The following is a 22703-nucleotide window of genomic DNA, read 5'->3' on the forward strand; positions in this document are numbered from 1 at the left end:
CCGAGCGAGACACGAGGTCCTCAGCTCAGCAACCAGGAGGTACAGGCCAGGAGCCCCCAAAATAGGTCCCTCCACCCGAGTGAGCCCCTCGACCCTCTGCCCCCGGTCCGCAGGCTTCCTGCCCACGCTGGGCCCCACCTGGGTGAACATGTATGGCTCCACACGCAACTACACGCTGCTGGACGAGCACCAGGACCTGAACGAGGGCCTGGGGGAGGGCGTGTCTTTCCGCGCCCGCCTCATGCTGGGCCTGGCGGTGGAGATCCTGGACACTTCCAACCCTGAGCTCACCAGCTCCACGGAGGTGCAGGTGGAACAGGCCACACCCGTCTCCGAGGTGAGGCCCCAGGGCGCTGTGCTGTCCTCCAGAGCCCCCCCCCCACTCAACCCCCTTCCCACCACGGCAGCCTGTGCCTGGCCTCTGCCAGTGTCCCTCCTGCCTGCCTCAGGGGGCCAGACCCCAGGATGGGGCCTCCCTCTCCAGAGAGCAGGAGGACCTCTGTTCCTTTCCACTGCCTGTGCCTGTGCTCTCCCCGGAGGTCCCAAGGTGGAGCCTTGTCTCTGCCTTGTTCCTGGCCATGGCTGTCCTTGTGCTGCTCATAGCAGCCCTTCCTCCAGGGACAGGCTGGAGGGCCGAAGGAATTGGGCCTTCAGTGTCGGGGCTCGTAGCTCCACAGCCGGGTGGGATGTCCCCACCATTAGCCCCAAGGGCCTGTCTGTAAGACGTAGGAGGAGGCCTGGCCCCAGACCCAACCCCCCACACCGTTAAGCTTTCCGGAGGGTTTGAACCACCTTCTCCACAGAGCTGCGTGGGGAAAATGGAAGAATTCTTTCTATTTGGAGCCCTCCTGGAGGCCTCAATGATCGACCGGAAAAATGGAGACAAGCCCATCGCCTTTGAGGTCACTATAGGTGAGAGCTGGGCTCACAGGACTGGGGGCTGCTGGGTGGTAACTGCCAAGCCCTGCTCCACAGCCCGGGGGGCGGGGCACTTTGACCACTCCCCTCGTGTGTCCTCAGGCACCCACACCACATACAGCGACTGCACCTGAGAACACACGCCCCGCAGGGTCGGCCTCAGCTCCACCTAAAGGCTAGGCTGTGTTAGGGACCCGAGGAGGGAAGAAGCCCTCCCTGTAGAAGGGAGCGAGGCCCTCATGGGACTGGAGAGGAGAGAGTGGGAACACGGGCCACGTCCTGGGCTGGACCTTGAGCCCAGCAGTCATCAGGGCTCCTAGTGAGACCTCTGCAGGAGTGCAGGACACGGCCCCTTCCTCTGGCGAGTGTTCCACCGTGTCTGAGCTGGCACAGCCCTGTGAGCACCAGCCCCATTCCCTGACTCTCCCGCTTCCCTCCCACAGACCCCTGGACTGGAGGGCAGGGTGGGGCCTGGTGGGAAAAGGACTCTAAGCCCTCAGGTGCCCCCTTCTGCCTCCAGGCAACTATGGGAACGAAGTCGATGGCCTGTCTCGACCCCAGCGGCCTCGACCTCGGCCTCAGAAGGAGCCTGGGGATGAGGAGGAAGTGGATCTGATCCAGAAGTTGAGTGACGACGAGACTGACGAGGGTGGAGACCTGGCCTCAGTCTCCTCCAGCCCACCCATGCGGCCCCAGATCACCGACAGGTGAGCCGGCCAGGACAGAGGGTCCTGGGAGCCCTGCCCTCTGCCTCCCATCCTCTCATGGCCTGGCCCCGCCCCACCACTGCCTGCCTGGGCGCCCAGTCCTCAACCTCCCACCTGCTCCCACCCCAGGAACTACTTCCATCTGCCCTACTTGGAGCGCAAGCCCTGCATCTACATCAAGAGCTGGTGGCCGGACCAGCGCCGCCGCCTCTACAATGCCAACATCATGGACCACATTGCAGACAAGCTGGTCAGGGCCAGGCCACAGCGGGGAGGGGAAAGGCGGAGGGCGTGTGCTTCAGAGGGCCTCGCCCAGCTTGGACAGCTCCCCTGCAACACACAAGTCCTGTCTGCCTGGCAGCATGCCGTGGGGTTGGGGGAGGAACTGCAGAATGGCCCCAGTAGAACCTGTGTTCCTGTCCCCGCCCCAGTCCCAGGAGCGGTGGAGAGCCTGAGGGCTGCCCGGAGTGGAGTCTGGGAACCCTGGCCCATCCAGCCCCGGGTTTCCCTGGAGGTGACTGGCCAAGCCCTCTGTCTCCGGCCTGCACTCCCCACCCCCTGCGTTTAGCCCTGAGTTCTGTCCGACCCCTGTGGGTCCACCAGGACCACAGACTCATGGCCCAGAGGTGGCTTCTTCCTTCAGGTTCTGAAAACAGAACCTGGAAAATTTGGGTTTCCTTGTGATGGCGAGACAGTCCAGAGATGGCGCTCGTGGAAGGTCCTAGGGCGCTAGCCCCTCATCCCCCTGATGCAGGGGGGAGACATTTGGGGAGGCTGAGGGGGGCTGTGGCTCACACTCCTGGTTCACAGGAAGAAGGCCTGAATGATGTACAGGAGATGATCAAAACGGAAAAGTCCTACCCTGAGCGCCGACTGCGGGGCGTCCTGGAGGAGCTGAGCTGTGGCTGCTAGTAAGTGGCAGGGCTGCCAATGGGGGGTCAGAAGTGGGGGGTTTGCAGAGAAGGAGGCATCTGCAGGCCTCCTGCTGGCGGGTGGGCTCTGCTAAGCCCTGCTTCTCCCCCTCCCAGCCGTTTCCTCTCCCTCGCGGACAAGGACCAGGGCCACTGGTCCTGCACCAGGCTGGACCGGGAGCGCCTCAAGTCCTGCATGCGGGAGCTGGTGAGGATGCGGCTGGACCACACCGGGGACGGAGGGAGGGTCTGGAGGTGAAAAGGGAACCCGAGGTGGGGGGACATCTGTCTCTGAGGTCACAGCCCCCAGGGCCAGACCCTCCATCATGTGTCATGACCCGAGCCTCACTTACACCCCCGACCCCGGCAGGAGAGCATGGGGCAGCAGGCCAAGACCCTGCGGGCACAGGTGAAGCGGCACACGGTGCGGGACAAGCTGAGGCTGTGCCAGAACTTCCTGCACAAGCTGCGCTTCCTGGCAGACGAGGTGTGCCCCCTGCCAGCCCCAAACCAGAGTGACCCAAGGTGGCGGAAGAGGGGCTGCACAGGAGGGGTTGGACCAGACCATCCAGGAGGCCCCTCCTGCTCTGACAGCCGTTGGGGGACAGGAGAGACCAAGCCTTTCACCCTGTCCCGTGTTCTTCCCGCTGGACCGGTGGGAGGAGAAGGAAGACCCAGCGCCGGGGTCCTTTCCTCTGTGGGTTCAGGCCTGGCCAAGAGGCAGGATCTCTCCCTTACTGGGCCACCACCCCGCCCCCACCCCAGCCTCAGCACAGCATCCCCGACGTCTTCATCTGGATGATGAGCAACAACAAGCGCATCGCCTACGCCCGGGTGCCCTCCAAGGACCTGCTCTTCTCCATCGTGGAGGAGGAGCTGGGCAAGGACTGCGCCAAGGTCAAGACGCTCTTCCTCAAGGTGCCGGAAGGGGAGCAAGATTGGGGGCGGAGGGGCTGGGGTCTGCGCCTTTTCAAGGGGTCAACCTCCCCTTGGAGGGAACAGTACCCCCACCCCTGGGTCTGGCTGGCCTGAGCTGCCGGGGTGCTCAGAGAAGAGCTGGAGAGAATAGGAAAGGGGTGGGGGGTCCCCCCAGCCCATGCCCTTCTGCACTGTGATCCGCACCACACAGCCCAGCGGGACGGCTGCGGAGGGCAGGGGTCCCTCTGCCCATGGCCTCCTCCAGCCTCCTGCCCCTTCCTCACCCCGTGGGCTCCGGCAGCTGACCCTGCGCCCCCCCCGCCAGCTGCCAGGGAAGCGGGGCTTCGGCTCGGCTGGCTGGACGGTCCAGGCCAAGCTGGAGCTCTACCTGTGGCTGGGCCTCAGCAAGCAGCGCAAGGACTTTCTGTGCGGCCTGCCCTGCGGCTTCGAGGAGGTCAAGGCGGCCCAGGGCTCGGTCGCCTTCCCACCCACCAGCCTGGTTTACACCAGTGAGCGAGGACTCCCGGGCCTGGGCGGGAGGGCACCGGCGGGAGGCCTGTTCCCCGAGCCTCAGCCTGCTCCCCCCCACAGAGAAGCAGGCCTTCCAGCTCCGCGCCCACATGTACCAGGCGCGCAGCCTCTTTGCCGGCGACAGCAGCGGTCTCTCGGACCCCTTCGCCCGTGTCTTCTTCATCAACCAGAGTCAGTGCACAGAGGTGAGGTCCCCGGGGGGGAGGGCGCGGCTCTGGCTTTGAGAGCACTGGAGGGGGCCTGTGAGCCTCTGGGACCTGGAGAAACAGACCAGCCAGTACCCCAGATCCTTAGAGGGAAGCCTGGCAGATAACTGCAGGCCCAGGCCACACAGAAGACAGGGAAGACATTGTCGGGGCGCTGGGAGAGAGGGTCAGGAGCAGACCTCATATCAGCCTTCATTTTAAGACTCCCAGAAGAGTCCGGAGACATGGCGCTCATGCTCCCGCGTCCCCTGGAAACCACAGTGACTGGGGGTGACTCCTCTTTAGGTGTTGCCCACCCACCATCGCTTACCTGTGCACCCCCCTCCATGCTGCAGGTGCTGAATGAGACCCTGTGCCCCACCTGGGACCAGATGCTGGTGTTCGACAACCTGGAGCTCTATGGCGAAGCTCATGAGTTGCGGGACGACCCCCCCATCATTGTCATCGAAATCTACGACCAGGACAGCATGGTATGGGTGGGCTCTGACACCAGGGACCACGCCTCCTCCCCCGCACCCCACCTGCGTTAGCAGCCACCTCCACAGCCCACCCCCAGAGCCCCTTGGCCAGGGTGCTTACCGGGGAAGCTGGGAGTCTGGGCTGCTGACCAGCCCCTCCAGGAGACCCCGGGTGTCTCCTGCCCTGTCACTGCAGCCTGACCCCTTCCCGATGCTGTGGGCCTCTGGGGCCTCAGGGAGGAGACAGGCCAGGGCGTCCCACCTCCCGGCACAGACAGACCAAGCTCAGACCCAGATGTGCCAGGAAAGCCTGCTGTCCCCAGCCTTCCCCCACTTGAGCCCCCACCCCCACCCCTGCCCACACCTACCACAGTCAGTAACAGCCTCGTAGCTCTCCATGGGAGCTCTGGAGTAAGGGAGTGGAGGATTAGGGCGACCCCTCCAGAGCTGGGGAGCCACTTACTACAAGCCACCTCGGCTACTGGGGTGCCCTGAGTGAGCTCTGGACTAGAGGTAGGAGCAGCTATTTCTAGTCCCGAGTCCTGCATCTGCCATTCATTGCCAGCGTGGCCTGGAGCTGGCCCGAGACTTGGTTTCCCCCATCTGTAAAATGGGGTGATCACACCTGCAACTACATGGGGCCATGGTGAGGACTGAATGAGATCCCAGGTGTGAACACGTTTGGTCGGTTCGAGCACCAAGAGGCCACCTTGGCTGTTTGTCGCCTCAGGGCAAAACCGACTTCATAGGCCGGACCTTTGCCAAGCCCCTGGTGAAGATGGCCGACGAGGCATACGGCCCGCCCCGCTTCCCGCCCCAGCTCGAGTACTACCAGATCTACCGCGGCAACGCCACGGCCGGGGACCTGCTGGCTGCCTTCGAGCTGCTGCAGGTGGGGCTGCTGGAAAGAGGGGGCTGGGCCAGGGGCCTTTCTCCTCCCCATCCTGCTGCGAGGCCAGTCGGACAGGAAGCTGGGGGTGTGGTTCTTGGGAACCTGGGCTGTTCAGCCTTCCCCGTCTCCCCAGATCACATGCCAGATAACTCATGGGGAGAGAGAGCCCTCTCCCCGGGCTCCCCAGGGTGTGACACTATGTCCCCCACTCCCCAGATTGGACCAGCAGGGAAGGCCGACCTGCCGCCCATCAATGGCCCAGTGGACACGGACCGAGGTCCCATCATGCCTGTGCCTATGGGCATCCGGCCCGTGCTCAGCAAGTACCGGATAGAGGTGTGTGAGGGCTCCGTCCGGCCCCTCCCAGCCCTGCCCTGAACAGGCCCTGCTGTGTTCTGCTCCCTGGCCCCCTCACTCTCTCTCCATGAGGGTCGTAGGCAGGCATTACACTGTTGGCATCAAACTCCAGGGGTCTTCAGCAACCTCAGGCCATGCTCCGTTTTTCAAATAAGGACACGGAAGGCCCAGGAGGGGAAGTGACTGGCCCAGGGTCACACCCAGGGGCCAGTAGCAGACCCAGGCTCGCGACCGTCCAGCGCCTGCCCCTTCTGCACTGAGTCACACTGCCACGGTCCAGGACCCTTCCCGGCCCTCCCATCTGCCCCCCCACACCCACCCTCACCCCACAGCACCTTCAGGACACCCGCCCCTCCTCGGCTCTCCCAGCCCTGCCCCTCCTGACGCATGGTCCACCCACAGCCCAGTTCCTCCTCAGGTGGCCCTGCCCGCCCGCAGCGGGTGCCCTTGACTGAGGGGCTGTCCTCTCCCCCCACCGCCCCCCCACGCAGGTGCTGTTCTGGGGTCTGCGGGACCTGAAGCGGGTGAACCTGGCCCAGGTGGACCGGCCGCGGGTAGACATCGAGTGCGCGGGGAAGGGGGTGCAGTCGTCCCTGATCCACAATTACAAGAAGAACCCCAACTTCAACACCCTCGTCAAGTGCTTTGAAGTGGTGAGTGTGGGCCAGGACCTGCCTGGGCAGAGCGGGGTGGCTCTGACCCTTCTCTGAGCTCGGGGTCCCTGCCCCATCCCCAGTACCTCCCGGAGAACGAGCTCCTGCACCCGCCCTTGAACATCCGCGTGGTGGACTGCCGGGCCTTCGGCCGCTACACCCTGGTCGGCTCCCACACCGTCAGCTCGCTGCGGCGCTTCATCTACCGGCCCCCGGACCGCTCAGCCCCCACCTGGAACACCTCGGGTATGGCGCTCCTGAGGCCCAGCGCAGGGCCTCCGGCTCACAGGGCAGCCCACCTGGTTTCCTCCTGGGGCCACCCCTAAGTGGGCCGGGGAGGCCAGGAGGGAGGTCCCACCCTGGGGGCCAAGGAAGTCTGCCCAGGGTGGCCCCAAGCTCTAGCGCCAGAAAGGCCAGAGCCCAGGGGTCCTTAGAGGACCTGAGGGCAGATGGCTTCCTCAGCCGGTTCCTGGAGAAGACCCAGGCCCCCCTCCATCCCAACCCCCTGAGTCCCCCGCCCCCCGGCCTCCACTGTGTCACCCAGCACACCTCACCCTCCTCTCTGGCTCACCTCCTCCCTCTCCCCCGGAAAGCTCTAGAATCAGCTTTAGGCCTCTGGCCCTTCCAGGCACCCCTGACTCTCACTGTTCCTCCTGCTCCTCCTCGTCTGTCTGTCCATCTCTCTGTCCAGGCGGGCTCCTCTAGGGCCACCGTGTGCTGTACAGTGGGGGCCCCTCTTCTCACCCCACAGGGGAGGTCGTGGTGAACATGGAGCCGGAGGTGCCTGTCAAGAAGCTGGAGACCATGGTGAAGCTGGATGCGGTAAGGAGCCTGGGGTCAGCCCCACGCTGGCTGGGGACGTGCAACTGCGGGTGGTGCTTTCCCAGAGCCGGGCCACCCCGCACACAAGACGACACATTAAGTCACTCCTCCTTTGGTGTGCGATGGGCCAGAACTAACCCTGACTGCTCGTGCACACAGCCCCATCCTATACTGTCCTGGAAGGCGAGACTCTCAATTCTGCGCATGTGTGTGCACATGTGCGTGAACACGTGGTACACCCGTATGAGAGACCGAAAGAGTAGTAACCGTGTGAAGTAATAGCCTGCAATTATTTTTATTCCAACAAACGACACCACAGGCAATGGATTCCTTGTGCAAACACCAGTGTTCTTTCCGGAGGGTCCCCAGTTTTCCTTCCCAGCCATTTACAAACAACTCTCCCAAGGTGTGGGTTGGGGCAGGATTTCCAGGTGGAAGCGCCTTATTCCTCCTGGCTTTGGGACTGGGGCTCTTTGTCTGCCAGAGGGAGACCTGTCACCTCGGTGTTAGGATGCGGACATGGCGTCAGCAGGGGACGGCGGGATGGAGGCTGGCCTGGAACAGGCCATCCTGAATCCAGACAGGACAGAGGGGTGGGAAGCAGGCTTCCTTCCCACCACATTCTCCAAATCCCGTTCCTGACTGCATGTGCTTCACACAGCCCAGGGGCGTCTCCTAGCCTCTGAGATCTGAGTCCGGTCTGAAAGGATCCTTCCTTACCTCATCATCCTGGTCCCCATAGAATCCCAGCCAGCAGGCTGAGTTAGCACGGGACATGGCTCATGGAAAAGAGGAGAAGTCGAGGCCCGGGGCCTGACCTGCAGGCCTGGGATGGCACTGCCAGGGGCTCTGGGGCTACACCTGGAGATGCCACATCCCCCTCGGCTTCCAGCTTCCTGAGCTCCTCCCTGAGAAGCCTGTTCCTCCTGGAGGCAGGACCGGGGTAGGGAAGCCCCCTGGTTTCAGGCCATCAGTGAACCAAGAGGACGGCACAGACCTGAGCTGCCCCATCGTCCCACAGGCCCTGGACTCTGGTGGGGCCCTTTTCACCAGGTTCCTCTTCAGCTGTGTAATTTTGTGTCCGCTTACTTTTTAAGGCACTTGTCCTTCATCCAGCCAGCATTACTGACCTCCAGCCTCACGCCGTGTCAGCCTCCCCTCTTGACTCTGACTGCCCACTGCAGTCATCTGGGGAGTTTACAGCTGTCCTGGTGCTCAGTACCCTCATTTGGACTCAGTGGAGCCCTGCAACTGATGATTTTTTTAAAGCCCCCAGTAATGCTAACGTGCAGCCAAGTTTGCAAACCACCACCCTGGAAGGTCTGAGGAAACAACTTCGAGGCAGACCTTCCACAGACCCAGAATTGGCCATGTGAGCACAGCGCTCACGACACAGGGAACATCCCTGCATGAGGTCCCCCTCCTCCACCCTCCCTGGCCGGCCACTACCTACCACCTCCAGCCCCAGTGGCTAAGTCTGTCCCTGTCTCCTTGGTTCCTTTCTGCAGACTTCTGATGCCGTCATCAAGGTGGATGTGGTGAGTGTGGGGACCAGCCGGGCCACTCTGGGGAGAGAAGACCCTATACTACATAGGGTATCAGGCCAAGGAAGACAGCATCAGGGACCGAGCCACCCCATACCCCCTGATGCCCCGGCCATCTCACCCCTCCAAAGAGGCAGAGGGAGAGAGCTGTTTGGGCTTCAGGGCCCCTGAGATGCAATCCTGCCTTGGCTGGGGGCTCATGCTGGCAGGTCATGACCCTCTCTGGGCCGTGACATCCACTTCCATAAAACAAGGCCCTGCCCCTTGATGTCGGTAGCCCCACAGAGCCTCCTGGAGCCCAGGGATTTCCTGGAGCAGATGGTCAGAATGAGTGGGGGAACCCCGGATTGTTCAGGTCTCCGGGAATGGCCAGGGTGCGGGGCTGTATGCGGGACTCTAGACCTAGCCAACCCTGCAGGCTGAGGAGGAGAAAGAGAGGAAGAAGAAGAAGAAGAAGGGCAGCTCGGAAGAACCAGAGGAGGAGGAGCCAGATGAGAGCATGCTGGACTGGTGGTCCAAGTACTTTGCCTCCATCGATACCATGAAAGAGGTGACGCCTTGGCCTGGGCAGGGGCCCGAGGAGGGACTGGGCTTGGAGGGGTAACCCCAGCTCCACATCAGACCCTCCTATCCAGCTGCTTCCACGCCCGCACCAGAGCTGGCTCCCCAACTCCATCGACATGAGCTTGGGGCAGGCTGTCTCACAGCCTCGAAGTTCTAGCTCTCCCTTTTCCAGGATGGAGGCCCAGTCTAACTTCCCTGCCTTGGTTTCCTCTAGTCCTCATTCATTTCTTCCACAAATACCTCTTGAGTATATATGATGAGTCAGACACCAACCTAGGGGCTACAGGAGCCAAAAGGTAAGATTGGCTACCTGCCCTGAATATTTACTGGACATGCAAAATGGACATGTAAGCAGATACACTACCATGTGATAACAAAGGCAATTCAGTGACTGGGGGCATCAGGAAAGGCTTCAGAGAGGAGGTGACCTTTGAGGAAGAGGAGAAATACACGTTCAGAGGCCAAAGAGAGCAACAACTTCTCAGTAGTATTTGCACAGCTATTATTATTTTACATAATAATACCCAGCTGTTTTATTTTACATGCCTCCATTACTGTGGCTGTGAAATGTTCTTCCCCTATTGTGTGCACATGGGTTCTGTCTGCTGAGCCAGATTGCAAGTTCCAGAAAGCTCATGTCTCCTCTTCCTTGTTTGTCTCTCTCCACACTGCCAACCTAGCTCAGGGCACTCCTTGACTGACTGACTGACCAGGATGGACATGTGCCCATGGTTGTGTTTCCTCAACCAAGCTGATCCAGCCACATTCTCTCCCCCAGGCCCTTTCTGTGACCCGAGTTGTGTGTGATGTTTACTATCCATGTTAGAGCACAGGTTAAACTGCTGTAGCAAGTTAGATTGATGTGAACAAGAAGAAGGTTGGTATGGTGATTCAGTGGGGTCAGGGACCAAGACCCTGCCATCTTGTTACTGGCATCTGCGTGGTTAGAGATGGCTTGCCGTCATGTCCTAATACTAGTCCACGGGAAGGGTAAAGAGAAGAAGGGGACACATACTCCTTTCCTTTTAAGGGCCCAGCCTAGAAGCTGCACATATCATTTCAGCTCACACTGGCTAGAATCTAGTCCCATAGCCACACTTAGCTGCAAGGGGGGCTGGGAAATGTAATCTTTAGCTAGGTAGCTGTGTGTCAAAAACTTTTAGAGAGCAGGAGAGCAGATAACTGGGGGACACCTAGTAGTATTTTCTCCCACCAACACCTCCTGGATTCAAGTTGGCCAGGCTGGAGCTCCAAGAGGCTGCCCATTGTCTCCTCGAGTCTATTCCTGTAATTTGCACAGGCTGCCACCAGGTGGCGGTGACACCTTGGGTGAAACCTGATGATTTAGTGTCCAGTGTGTACTGACTGAAGAAAATAAGGCACATTTTCTTATTCAGTTATACTTTTCTACATTAAAATAATAATACCACTAAGAAGTAACATTAAAGAGCACATATTTTTCAATCACACACAATTAAAGAATCATAATCCCTAAGTACAGTTAAGTCACATTGAACACATCATAAACTTTTTTTTAACCCACTTAAGCACATCATGGGTTTGAAACCCAATGGAAAAGAGTTTCTGCCTCTAAGCATTTAAGACTAGTCTGACACCACAGTGTGGGTTCAACAAACCCCTCCCTAGGAAACCCACCTTCCCTCCTCCTCACCTCATCTTTTGGCAGCAACTTCGACAGCAAGAGGCCTCAGGAATTGATTTGGAGGAGAAGGAGGAGATGGACAACACTGAGGGTGAGCCCTGGAGCCCTGGATCTCTGCCTCTCCCTCCCGGCCCCCCAGATGGGTGGCTCCCCTCCTTGTCACACCAGCTGCTTCTCTTTCCCCTTCCCATGGGCCCTCACAGCTGTAGCAGCCAACAGCAGATATCACCAGGCATCCCTGGGCACCAGAGAGCAGGCTGAGGCCCTTATCTAGAATGGCTTTTACTCTGACCAGTTCAGCAGCCACAGTGAGGGACAGACATTTAGAGTCACAGAACATCAGAGCTGGAAGGGATCTCGGAGCTCACCCCATTCAGCATTTTCCAGACTTTTTCCATGGAACACTATTAATGGGTCTTCTGAAGGGAAAAGAGGGTTCTGGGGTCAAATGGGTTAAACAGGTCCCTTGGTGCAGGACTTCTCAGTGTCTTTAATATACAAATGCTATTATAGATCTCTAAAAGGAAGACATAATAAAATATTTCCCCAGCTTATTTTACACACACACACACACACACACACACACACACATATATCTTTTAAAGCATTCCAAGAACACCTACACCTAGTGTTCCACTGAATGCTGTTTGGGAAATGCTGATACAGACCAATCCTCTTAATATTAAAGACAAGTAGACTGAGGCCAGAGAGCACAGTGAGCTGGCACAAGACCCAAGCTCCTTCCATGCCCCTCTCTGTCAAAGGGCACACAACAGTCTCTGCACATTTCTGGCATACTGGTGCCCTGCTCCCATGTGAGGCGGGCATGCCAGGCAGCATTGTCTGCATTTTCTACAGATGAGCACACAGAGACCTGCAAGTTAAATTAGCAAAGTGACAGAGCTGGGTCACCAACCCAGGCCTTCCTGCCAGATCATTTCTGCCCCCTTGTCTGTTTCTGGCCAGGCCTGAAGGGGCTGATGAAGGGCAAGGAGAAGGCAAGGGCTGCAAAGGAGGAGAAGAAGAAGAGAACCCAGAGCCCAGGCCCAGGCCAAGGGTCTGAGGCCCCTGAGAAGAAGAAATCCAAGATTGATGAACTCAAGGTGAGGGTCTGGGAGCAGACCTAGCCAGAAGGTAGGGTCACACCGGGGGCAAGACAGAGGCCAGTGGACTGGCCTCACCCCCTGACAGCCCGGCCTGGCTCAGGTGTACCCCAAGGAGCTGGAATCAGAGTTTGACGGCTTCGAGGACTGGCTGCACACGTTCAACCTGCTTCGGGGCAAGACGGGGGACGATGATGGCGCAACTGAGGAGGACCGCATCGTGGGCCGCTTCAAGGTCAGGCAGGGAGCACAAGTGGGCCCTAAGTCCTGAGTCCCCCACCAGCTCTTCTCCCCACCCCAAGCCTGGGGCTGACAGCCAGGTGGGGCTGTCAGCCAACCCGGTTGGTAAAGTATGAAAATACTTCCATGCTGATTGATAAAGATCATCTGCCCTAAACCCACCTCCCCACTCCACCCCCCTCAGAGTTGCCCCCCCACTCCAGCCACTCCCTCCAGAACCCCTGACTCTCTGTGCCCCAGCAACTAAAGGGTTAAGGCCCCACCGCAGCAGGGTGCAGACCCTCAGTGCTCTTGGCTATTTTGAATGCCACCCCTGCCTGTGCCATGGGAACCTGCACCCTGACCCACTCTTGCCTTGCCCCAGGGCTCCCTCTGCGTGTACAAAGTGCCACTCCCAGAGGATGTGTCCCGGGAAGCCGGCTATGACCCCATCTATGGCATGTTCCAGGGCATCCCCAGCAATGACCCCATCAACGTGCTGGTCCGGGTCTACGTGGTCCGGGTGAGAGTCCCCTCACATCATTTCCCCAGGCTCCAGGTCCTCCTGCCCAGGAAGGGCTGAAGCAGCTACAGACTGACAGCCCCCAACTGGAAGACAACAGGGAGGTCAGCTGGTCTAGTGCCATCCTTTATAGAGGAGGAAGCCAAGGCTCAGAGAGGGTCAGGGACTTGCCCAGGGTCACACAGCAAGTCTCTGGTCCTTGCTCCTGCCCCTCACTGTCATGGGACCATCAGAGAGAGGGGCAGGGACACTGGAAGATGAAGGTGCCTGGGCCCTGCTCAGGAGCACCCCTCCCATCCCAGGCCACGGACCTGCACCCCGCAGACATCAATGGCAAAGCCGACCCCTACATCGCCATCCGGCTAGGCAAGACTGACATCCGTGACAAGGAGAACTACATCTCCAAGCAGCTCAACCCCATCTTTGGGAAGTAAGGCCTCCTGGTGTCCCACTTCCACCTGCCCCGACTTCCCCAGAGCAGACCACCTCCTACTCACCTTACCCCAGCCCAACCCTCAACCCTTCTCCCAACCCTGTCCCACAAGGTCCTTTGACATTGAGGCCTCCTTCCCCATGGAATCCATGCTGACGGTAGCTGTATATGACTGGGATCTGGTAGGCACCGATGACCTCATTGGGGAAACCAAGATCGACCTGGAGAACCGCTTCTACAGCAAGCACCGCGCCACCTGTGGCATCGCCCAGACCTACTCCACGTGCGTGGGGTGGGGTGGGGCAGGGCGCACCTACTGCACCTTGACTCCAAAACCAAGATGCAGACCGTGGGATTTGGGAAGGTGGACATATTATGGTTTCTGTCCCAGCCAGGCCTCCACCCCGACAGGTTCTGGGCTCAGCCTTCAGGGGCCAGGACTGCAGATTCCAAGACAAGGAGAGAGATGGGATTCCAGGACAGAGGAAGCAGGATGAGGAGAGAAAAGCAGGCTGGGAGGAGAGGCAGAAGTGTGCTAGGAAGAGTGCGCTGAGGATCTGGCCGCCCTGTGCCACTGCCAGGCTGCGTGACCCTGGGCAAGGCCCTTAACCTCTTGTGTTATCAGTTTCCTCAGGGAGTCTTTGAAGTTCCGTTAGAGGGGACACAGTGGGGGGATGGTGTGGGCTGCCCTGTGGGAGACTGGATACTCATCCTTGGGACACTGAGCATGTGGGCCGGAGCCCAGGGCAGGAGGGATCAGCCTGCAGCAGCCCTGGTGTGTCAGCTGATCCTGGAGCACAGGGCAGGGCTCACTTGCTGACACAGAGCAACAGCCAACCTAAGGAAATCGGCCAGGACCATCTACCACCCGGGGATGGCCCAGCCGCACCCTGAGCCTCACCCAGCCCATGTGTCTCCTCCGACAGACACGGCTACAATATCTGGCGGGACCCCATGAAGCCCAGCCAGATCCTGACCCGCCTCTGCAAGGAGGGCAAAGTGGACGGCCCCCACTTCGGGCCCCCTGGGAGAGTGAAGGTGTCCAACCGCGTCTTCACAGGGCCCTCCGAGATCGAGGACGAGAACGGTAACAGGATGCTGGACGAAGCTACGGGGGTGTCAGAGGCCAAGGAAGGACCCACACTTCCCTGTGGTGGGACCACCCATCCGCTCATCACCCCAGTGTCCCCCTCCTGTGCGCCCAGCCTCCACCCTTTCTCCCCATCCCACACCGCGCTTGCCCACTTGTCCCCTTCACTCTCTCTCCCGGCATCCCTGTAGGGTAGGGAGGTTCTCCCAATTCTGCAGATGAGGAAACCGAGACCCAAAGCGTTTCAGTGACTTGCTCAAGGCCACTCAGTTCTTACAAGGCAGAGTGAGGGCATAGACCCAGGTCGGTCTGGCTCTCCCCACACTTTTGCCCCCCTGGCACCTCCCAGAGAATCAGCAGGTTATCTCTGCCAGGAAACCAGTGCCAACCATCTTCATGGTGCTGGGACAGGATGTGGGTTTTTCTCTTCCCTGACCTCATAGCCCAGAATTCTCTGGTCAGGTTCTCCCAAGCAGAGGAAACCCAAGGACACAGACTTTTCTGGGCCCACGAGGCAGCTGAGAGCTTGGGCAATCCACAGCTCCCTCTGTGCCTCAGTTTCCCAACAGTAAACTGGAGATGGGGCCTCTTGGTGCCCCTGAGTCCCTGGCCCAGCACAGGTCTCTTGTCCTCCTGAGCCCGTGTGTGAGCTCACCACTGGCACCCACAGGGCAGAGGAAGCCCACGGAAGAGCACGTGGCACTGTTGGCCCTGAGGTACTGGGAGGACATCCCCAACGTGGGCTGCCGCCTGGTGCCGGAACACGTGGAGACGCGGCCGCTGCTCAACCCTGACAAGCCGGGCATCGAGCAGGTGACTGGCCTGGCTGGGGTCTGAGGTTCTTTGGTATTTGGGATCAGGGAGTCCCAACCTGGGTCCTCATGCTATTCAGTGCGTTCCCTTCATACGCACACACCATGGCCCTTCGCCGTAACTTCCAGGGTTCGAGTCTTAACTTTGTGTGAGAATTACATCAGCTCAGATGGAGACCTAGGGTATCTCCCTCAGAAGCTGCCACTGGCTATTGGTGACATCATAGGAACTGCTGGCATCCAAGGATGAAAACTGATGAAATGGGTCCTTACAGAACAAAGGTTGGGAGGGAGAGGAGAGCTGGCCTTGCTGGGCAGAGGGAGGCGTCCGTGAGACCTGCCACACCTCCTTCCTCAGGGCCGCCTGGAGCTGTGGGTGGACATGTTTCCCATGGACATGCCGGCCCCCGGGACGCCTCTGGACATCTCCCCCCGGAAGCCCAAGAAGTGAGCTGCTCGGGCCCAGCACCCCTCCCTCCCTGCTCCCCAAAGGCGTCCTTCCTGTAGGAGGCTCCAGGCCCAGGTCTCCCTAGTCAGTCCCCTGTGGCCTTGTTGGGGGAACAGACCAACCCATCAGGAGGGCTGTGGGGCCTGCCCTGGGCGGGTCCCCTTTGCTGCATCAGGGGCCACACCTCCGTGGTGAGGTCAGCGAGGGCCATGAGTTCACACCGGCACGCTCCGGCAGACTTTGTCCTCACAGACCCACTCCTCGACGTGTGTGCACACACACAGCATCCCCATGGGTTCCCACACACACACCCACAAGACACAGAAGCCCTGAGAGCCTGCTCTGCTCACTGACAGTCCCCACTCCAGGCTGTCATTCAGCTCTACCAATGTAAAGCATCTGCTGATGAGATGCACAGGGCGAGTACCCAGAAGAGGCGGGAGGGTGGGAGAGTGGGGAGTACTGGGTCAGGAGCTACGCCACCTGTCTCTCCTAGTTGACACTGGCCAGGTCACTTTGCCTGCCTGGCCCTCAGTTTTCCCATCTGTAAAGTGGCAGGATCAAGTCACTGCCAGCACTGGCCTCAGCGCCTGCAATCAGGGCCAAGTGCGTAGGCCTATGAAGTTGCACAGGGCCCCACGCTTATTTCAAGATGGCAGTCTTAAAATCCTTAATGATTTTTAACAAAGGGGCCCACGTTTCCGTTTTGCACTGGACCCCACAAATTATACAGCCCCTTCTACCTGGCATAGTCTCCAGGTGGGACCCTGAGTCTGCTGTTCCAGGGCCCGCCACCAGGGGACACCCCAACCCGTTATGTCTCCAGGACTTGCCGTCCAGGACAGAACTCCAAGAGCCACAATCCAGTCAATTTTTAGTAGCTGACTCAACCTCACTCCTAAAGGTTGAGACGTAACTACCTCACTTATCATGACAATTACACTTCAAGGGGAAAATCCCCTTTGGGGACAAGGATGTAAAGGAAATCAGATTCCATGGTGGTCCACAGCCAGCTGCTGGGCTTAAGTGTGAACTTTTATTAGAGCTGGAGTGGAGCTGCCGGCCTCTGGAGATGGGGGATCTTGCTGCTGACTCTCCAAGCCTCGCTTCAGCCACACCCGCACCCCCCTGCACCCCCCACGCCCTCCCCTGCAGCCTGGGCAGCCTCTCTGAGGCCTGAGTCAGCCTCCCTGTCCAGAGTGTGCTCTGGGTCCTGGCATTCCAGCCCAACTGGCTCTCCTCATAAGAGCCATGCTGGCAAGGGGACCCTCTTCTCTCAGCCGGGTGCCCCCATGTTTCCCCATCCCCTCAGCTTCTCCCCACATCTGCTCCCTCAGCCCCAGCCTGACCCAGGCCCCATGCCCACCCCAAGCCCCCAGGACTTGTCCCGGTCATCTCATCTCCAGCCCCATCCTAGCCCCAAGACCCTGGAGAAACCCCCCGCAGGCAGCTAATCAGCCCCTCCCCCTGCCCAGGTACGAGCTGCGGGTCATCGTGTGGAACACAGATGAGGTGGTCCTGGAGGATGATGACTTTTTCACTGGGGAGAAGTCCAGTGACATTTTCGTGCGGGGGTGGGTGAGAGTTTCCCTGGCCGGGAGGGGGCTGAGCTGGGTGGGCCCACCTCCCTGCGAGGCAGGAGAGGAGGGAGAGGACAGGGGGGCTGTGGGTGGAGAGAGCCCCCCCAGGTGTGGCCACAAGTCTGGAGCAGGCGACGATGCTCCACAGGTGGCTGAAGGGCCAGCAGGAGGACAAGCAGGACACGGACGTCCACTACCACTCCCTCACGGGCGAGGGCAACTTCAACTGGCGCTACCTGTTCCCCTTCGACTACCTGGCTGCCGAGGAAAAGATTGTCATCTCCAAGAAGGAGTCCATGTTCTCCTGGGACGAGACTGAATACAAAATCCCCGCGCGGCTCACCCTGCAGATCTGGGACGCCGACCACTTCTCCGCCGACGACTTCCTGGGTGCAAGGCTGGGACCGGAGCAGAGCGGGCAGGGGAGGGGGAGGCAGGGGCAGGGTGAGCCCAGCCTGGGTCTGGGGGTGCAGTCAATAGTACCGGGTGTCAGAGCTGACTCTGAGTTTGCCACAGGGGCCATCGAGCTGGACCTGAACCGGTTCCCACGGGGCGCGAAGACGGCCAAGCAGTGCAGCATGGAGATGGCCACGGGGGAGGTGGACGTGCCCCTGGCTTCCATCTTCAAGCAGAAGCGTATCAAAGGCTGGTGGCCCCTCCTGGCCCGCAATGAGAATGATGAGTTTGAGCTCACGGTGGGCACCACTACTGCTGGGCAGGGGGCAGGGCTGGGCCAGGCCAGGGCGCTGAGGGTCTGGCACCTCACCCGGGACCATTCTGTTCCTCTCTGCAGGGCAAGGTGGAGGCAGAGTTGCATCTACTCACTGCCGAGGAGGCGGAGAAGAATCCAGTGGGCCTGGCCCGCAATGAACCTGACCCCCTGGAGAAACCCAAGTGAGTGCCCTGCCGGCCTGGCCCCCGCCACGCTAGTCCCTGGGGGCACTGGAACAGGAAGGAGGTGCCAGAACCTTCTGGTCTTCTTGCCCTCCACTCTGTAGGCACCTCTGCCCTCTCTGTCCCTCCCTAGGCCACAGCCTCATTGCAGGGGAGCCTCCTCCCTCCTCCCCTTCTCCCCCAAATCCACACCTCCCTCTGAGCCAGAGCATGGGCCACCGGTACAGGAGAGCTGCACCTCTCCCAGGGAAGGCCCCACCTAGCGGAGTCAAATGCTCTCCCTGGTGTTTGCCAAAGACAAACAGCTGCAGTGGTGGACTCTGGGGCCCCAGGCAGCCTTCATGGCTGGGGGGTGCCTGGAACTATGAACTCAGCCCAGGGTCGGCCCCCATCCTGGCCCCCCACCTTGGCCGGGGCCCTCCCCACACCCCAGCCCTCGGCTTCTGTGGCCTTTCTCCGTGCTCCCTCTGCTCCTCCTGCGGCTCCAGCCGGCCTGACACGAGCTTCATCTGGTCCTTGAACCCTCTCAAGTCTGCCCACTACTTGCTGTGGCGCACATATCTCCGGCTGCCCCTCAAGCTGCTGCTGCTTCTGCACTGCTGCTCCTCTCGCCCTTCTCCTCTGCCCTGTGCCTGGCTACCTGGTCAAGAAGATCCCTGGGGCCTGAGCCCAGCATCCTCCTGGGTCTGGTACTCCTCCCTCCCTCCTGGACCTAGGGCTTATGAGCTGGGCTGCATGTGGAACACACACACACACACACACAAGTGCACACACAAGTATGCCCACAAGTGCACACATAAGGATACAGACAGCAACTTTTAAGCTTTCGAACAGTATCATAGACTCAGAACTGCAAATAACTGTCTTGCATGTTCAGGTATTAGGCCATAGAGGAAAAGTAAATTGCCCAAGGTCACCTAGCCATCAGGGTAGAGCTAGGAGTCAGCCTCAGTTTTCAAACTGCCAACCCAGTGTCCTTCGCACTACACCACTCCCTGTCCCAGCAACAATCCGGACAGACTCTAACCCAGTTCCAGTGGCAGAAAGAAGTTGAGAGATGGACGGGAAAGGGGAAAGGCTTTGGCTGGGATTAGCCACCAAGTCCTGAATAGTTTCTACCAGTATCCTCCTCCAAACCCTGAGCCCTTTCCTGCCCTGCAGGACAGTGAGTATCTCCATCCCATTCAAACATCTTAGTAACAAGCAGACGAGGAGCACAGCTCGGTGCCAGGCGCTGGGCTGAGAGCTTCCCATGCACTTTCTCATGTCACCCTTTTACCAACCCCGGAGGTGGGGGTCTACTATTAACCCCGTGGTACAAGTGAGGAATCTGAGGCTCAAAGAGATGCCTAACTTGCCTGTCACCGCTGGGACTAGAGACGAGGTGCCCTGCGCCCACACCCCTGTTCTGCAGCCCCATCTGCGCTGAAAGCCTCTGGAGGGTGTGGTCCAGGTCCTCCAGGAGCAGGAGGAGTTTGAAGGAGCACATTCAGTACTTTGATTTTCCATCTTGACATTTCATAGACCCTGTTGTTTTTGTAACACAGTCAACAGAATGTAAGCTCAACAAGCCCTTCTGGGCGGGGCAGCCCTGCAGAAGGTAGAATTAGCGATCCAGCCCTGACGGTGGGCAGGTCGGGGTGAGGGTGGCGTATGCCCCACTGGGGCCCCTCACACCCCTGGCAGGACCTGGTGGGGACAGAAGCAGAAAGGGGGAGATGCTGAGAAACATCGATTTCACTGAGAACGTGGGGCAGCACCGGACCATATACAAGGAACCACTCAATAGGGGAGCTTCCTAATAATCGGAGCTACCTGCAGTGCTGAGGCTGCCTCTTCAAGCATTGACCTGCCATCACTGCAAGGATGCGGGAGGTGTGATGGCTGCCCAGCTGCCAGAAATGCCGTCTAGACCGCGGGAGGAGATGGGGCACCAGAGGGTCCTGCAAAGAGGGCAGGGAATGCAGGCAGCAAACCTGGTGCTTAGAGATGGGCTCAAACCCTCCCTCCAGCACTCAGTACTTTGGGGACTCAGTCCTCTTGGGGTCTAGTAGGGCTAAGGGGACGGGGTGCCTTGGACATGCCACCAACTGACCAAGACTCTCCCTCCCCCAGCCGGCCCGACACGGCCTTTGTCTGGTTCCTCAACCCCCTCAAGTCCATCAAGTACCTCATCTGCACACGGTACAAGTGGCTCATCATCAAGATCGTGCTGGCACTGCTGGGGCTGCTCATGCTGGGCCTCTTCCTCTACAGCCTCCCCGGCTACATGGTCAAGAAGCTCCTAGGGGCATGAAGGCCCCGGGGCCTCCCTGCGCTTCCATCCTGGGCCTGGGCATTTGCCCCTCCTCTGGCATGGAGGCCTCAGGTCCCAGGGGCCTTCGTCCTGCTGGCTGGGCTGGTGACACCCCCCTCCCTGCCTGTCCTCACCACCTCAAGTCTTCTGCTGGCCCGGTCCCTCACCTCTGGTCCCGGCCTGCAGGGTGGGGAGTGTGGGAAGGGGTGGGGGCCCGCCCCACCTTGCTGAGGCTCCAGAGGAAGCCACCCCAATTCCTCCGCAGGCCTTCCCGTAGAGCTCGAAAGCGTTAACGAAATTAACTGAGAATCGAGAATCACGTCTTGGGCCAGTGCCCAGAGCTTTCAAAAGAGTTAATGAGCAAAAGGTGTCCACCTCCCCTCCCCAGACACAATCGTGCAAGGGCAGCCGACACTAGCAATCTTGGCTCTGCAGAAGTGCGCCAGATCCTTCCCACTAATCCTGCGGGGTGACTGCTTCCCCGGGCCACTCCACTCAGCCCAGGCAGCCACAGCCCTGGGTGCACAAGCCCAGTCCCTGCCCAGCCTGTGGGTCCTGATGGCTTTCCAGAGCTTCCTCAGCCCAGGCTAGCGCTTGCAAGCCTGGACGTCCACGCCTGGACGCCTGTGCCCCCCTACCTGCCTGGCCCCTTCAAGGCTCGCCCTTCCGGCCCTCCAGGGGCTGCCTGGAGTTTGCCTGAAGTGCTGCCCCACTGCCTGTGTGAGCTGGGTTTCTCTTGGCTGTTTTTCCTTTCTCGAGTGGTGATTTTTCTCTTAATAAAAGAAATCAAACACTGAGCTGACAAGTCTGCAGTTGTCCAAGTGGGGGGACTGATGGGGGGCGGGGTGCAGGGTTGGCTGGCAAACTCAGTACAGGATGGGCCTCTAACCCTTTGGGGGGCCTTGTGGCCCAGGGTTCAAGGTGGGCCTAGGGTACAGGGCTGTCTGCCCAGGCTGCCCATAGGAAGAGCCTCACACCACAGCCCAGGGGGCACCGCAGGCTGGACCCAGGGGCCCCAAAAGCTCACTAAAGTGTCCTGCAGGCCCAAGGACAGTCTGCAGGCACAGACCCTGAAATGGCTCAAAGCTCCACCCGCCACCTGCAGACACCAATTTCTCCCAAAAGCAAGAAGGGAGCCCCGTGCCACGGGCCCTGTCCCACAGCTACAAGCCTGTTGTCAAACCACAGTCTGAGGCTGGGTGACACAGAGGTGGGGATAGGGGCCCGTGTCTCACCTGACCCTTTTAAAGAGACTCAGACACAACTCTTTAAAGACTTTAATCATGCCTGCAGGATACAAGTAACTCCTCTTGTCACCTTATCTTGACAGGCCCGACAACAGCAGCTCTGGAAAACCCAGGGAGTGGGCCCAGGCAGCTCCCCAGGAGATGCCACCTGTGGCACCAACGCCGATACCAGTGTCGGCCCTAACATGACAGCCTCTCGAGGTCTGGCTCTATTTTGTGGGGATCCGGAACACCTGAATCAGAGGAACTTGCAGTTCAGAGTTTATCTGGAAAAGAGGAAAGGTCATGACTCTTCCCCCAGGGTCCCCCTGCCACAGGCCTCCAAATCCCTGGGAGCACTTCCTCCCCCAGACACTTGCGGCTGCCTGGGAAAGCCCGCAGCCTGCCTTCCTCCGGAGCCAAGCCCTGGGCTCCTCGTCTGGCTTCTGCTCCAGCTCGTCAGGCTCTGGTAATGGTCTTAACCTTCCCCTCCACTCCATTCTCTTGAGCCCGCCCCTCCGCTCTTCACCTGCCCACCCTATAGCCCCAGTGTGGCCCTGTGCTTCCCCCCTCCTCCCCATCCTCCTGTCCACAGTGGCCTCGAAGGAAGTATGGACCACACGGTTCCCAAACGTCTGAGTCCTGTCTCGGGCCCAGAGGCCATCGTGACCCCCTGGCTCACCACATCCCCCCTCAGGTGTGGCCTGGGGCCTGAGACCTCACGGGCCACACATCCCCAGTGCGTGGGCGTGTGACTGGCCTCAGCTGATGACAGAGGACCTACGCTCAGCCCCGTGTTACTGCCTTAAGCACCACGTGGAGGACCCCACAGGAGCAGGGCAGAGCCAGCAACTGTGCTGCCAATGGACTCTTCCCTGTGGAGTGGACCGGGAGACCCTTCCTCCTGCCAAGCCATGGGGAAGTTGCCCCAACTG

General features: G+C 59.8%; 2 protein-coding genes across 3 annotated transcripts in view; one reads left to right on the forward strand and one right to left on the reverse strand.

Moving 5' to 3' along the window:
• The window catches only part of OTOF (otoferlin), a gene marked incomplete at both ends in the record, with an annotated part of 90075 nt that extends 69533 nt beyond the window's left edge, over positions 1-20542 (forward strand). For both annotated transcript variants that reach the window (XM_081254982.1, XM_081254983.1), the window contains 32 exons: positions 114-337; positions 804-912; positions 1439-1625; positions 1755-1875; positions 2436-2536; positions 2654-2744; positions 2907-3023; positions 3302-3454; positions 3780-3963; positions 4046-4170; positions 4527-4661; positions 5380-5541; positions 5758-5877; positions 6390-6551; positions 6635-6797; positions 7303-7373; positions 8882-8911; positions 9336-9467; positions 11169-11235; positions 12111-12247; positions 12351-12482; positions 12852-12989; positions 13292-13419; positions 13535-13705; positions 14349-14509; positions 15183-15325; positions 15683-15771; positions 17248-17346; positions 17501-17742; positions 17869-18047; positions 18146-18246; positions 20362-20542. In XM_081254982.1, the coding sequence (XP_081111108.1) occupies positions 114-337; positions 804-912; positions 1439-1625; positions 1755-1875; positions 2436-2536; positions 2654-2744; positions 2907-3023; positions 3302-3454; positions 3780-3963; positions 4046-4170; positions 4527-4661; positions 5380-5541; positions 5758-5877; positions 6390-6551; positions 6635-6797; positions 7303-7373; positions 8882-8911; positions 9336-9467; positions 11169-11235; positions 12111-12247; positions 12351-12482; positions 12852-12989; positions 13292-13419; positions 13535-13705; positions 14349-14509; positions 15183-15325; positions 15683-15771; positions 17248-17346; positions 17501-17742; positions 17869-18047; positions 18146-18246; positions 20362-20542 (4355 nt within the window). The remainder of the gene's footprint in view (positions 1-113; positions 338-803; positions 913-1438; positions 1626-1754; positions 1876-2435; positions 2537-2653; positions 2745-2906; positions 3024-3301; positions 3455-3779; positions 3964-4045; positions 4171-4526; positions 4662-5379; positions 5542-5757; positions 5878-6389; positions 6552-6634; positions 6798-7302; positions 7374-8881; positions 8912-9335; positions 9468-11168; positions 11236-12110; positions 12248-12350; positions 12483-12851; positions 12990-13291; positions 13420-13534; positions 13706-14348; positions 14510-15182; positions 15326-15682; positions 15772-17247; positions 17347-17500; positions 17743-17868; positions 18048-18145; positions 18247-20361) is intronic.
• A 1262-nt stretch (positions 20543-21804) lies between these two features.
• Positions 21805-22703, reverse strand: part of DRC1 (dynein regulatory complex subunit 1) — a 53762-nt gene continuing 52863 nt past the window's right edge. Inside the window, exon 17 of the mRNA XM_081254064.1 lies at positions 21805-22055. Within this exon, the coding sequence (XP_081110190.1) occupies positions 21999-22055 (57 nt within the window). The 3' untranslated portion in view covers positions 21805-21998. The remainder of the gene's footprint in view (positions 22056-22703) is intronic.

The sequence above is a fragment of the Mesoplodon bidens genome (assembly GCF_964165515.1).
Source record: "Mesoplodon bidens genome assembly, chromosome: 14".
NCBI classification, from domain to species: domain Eukaryota; kingdom Metazoa; phylum Chordata; class Mammalia; order Artiodactyla; family Ziphiidae; genus Mesoplodon; species Mesoplodon bidens.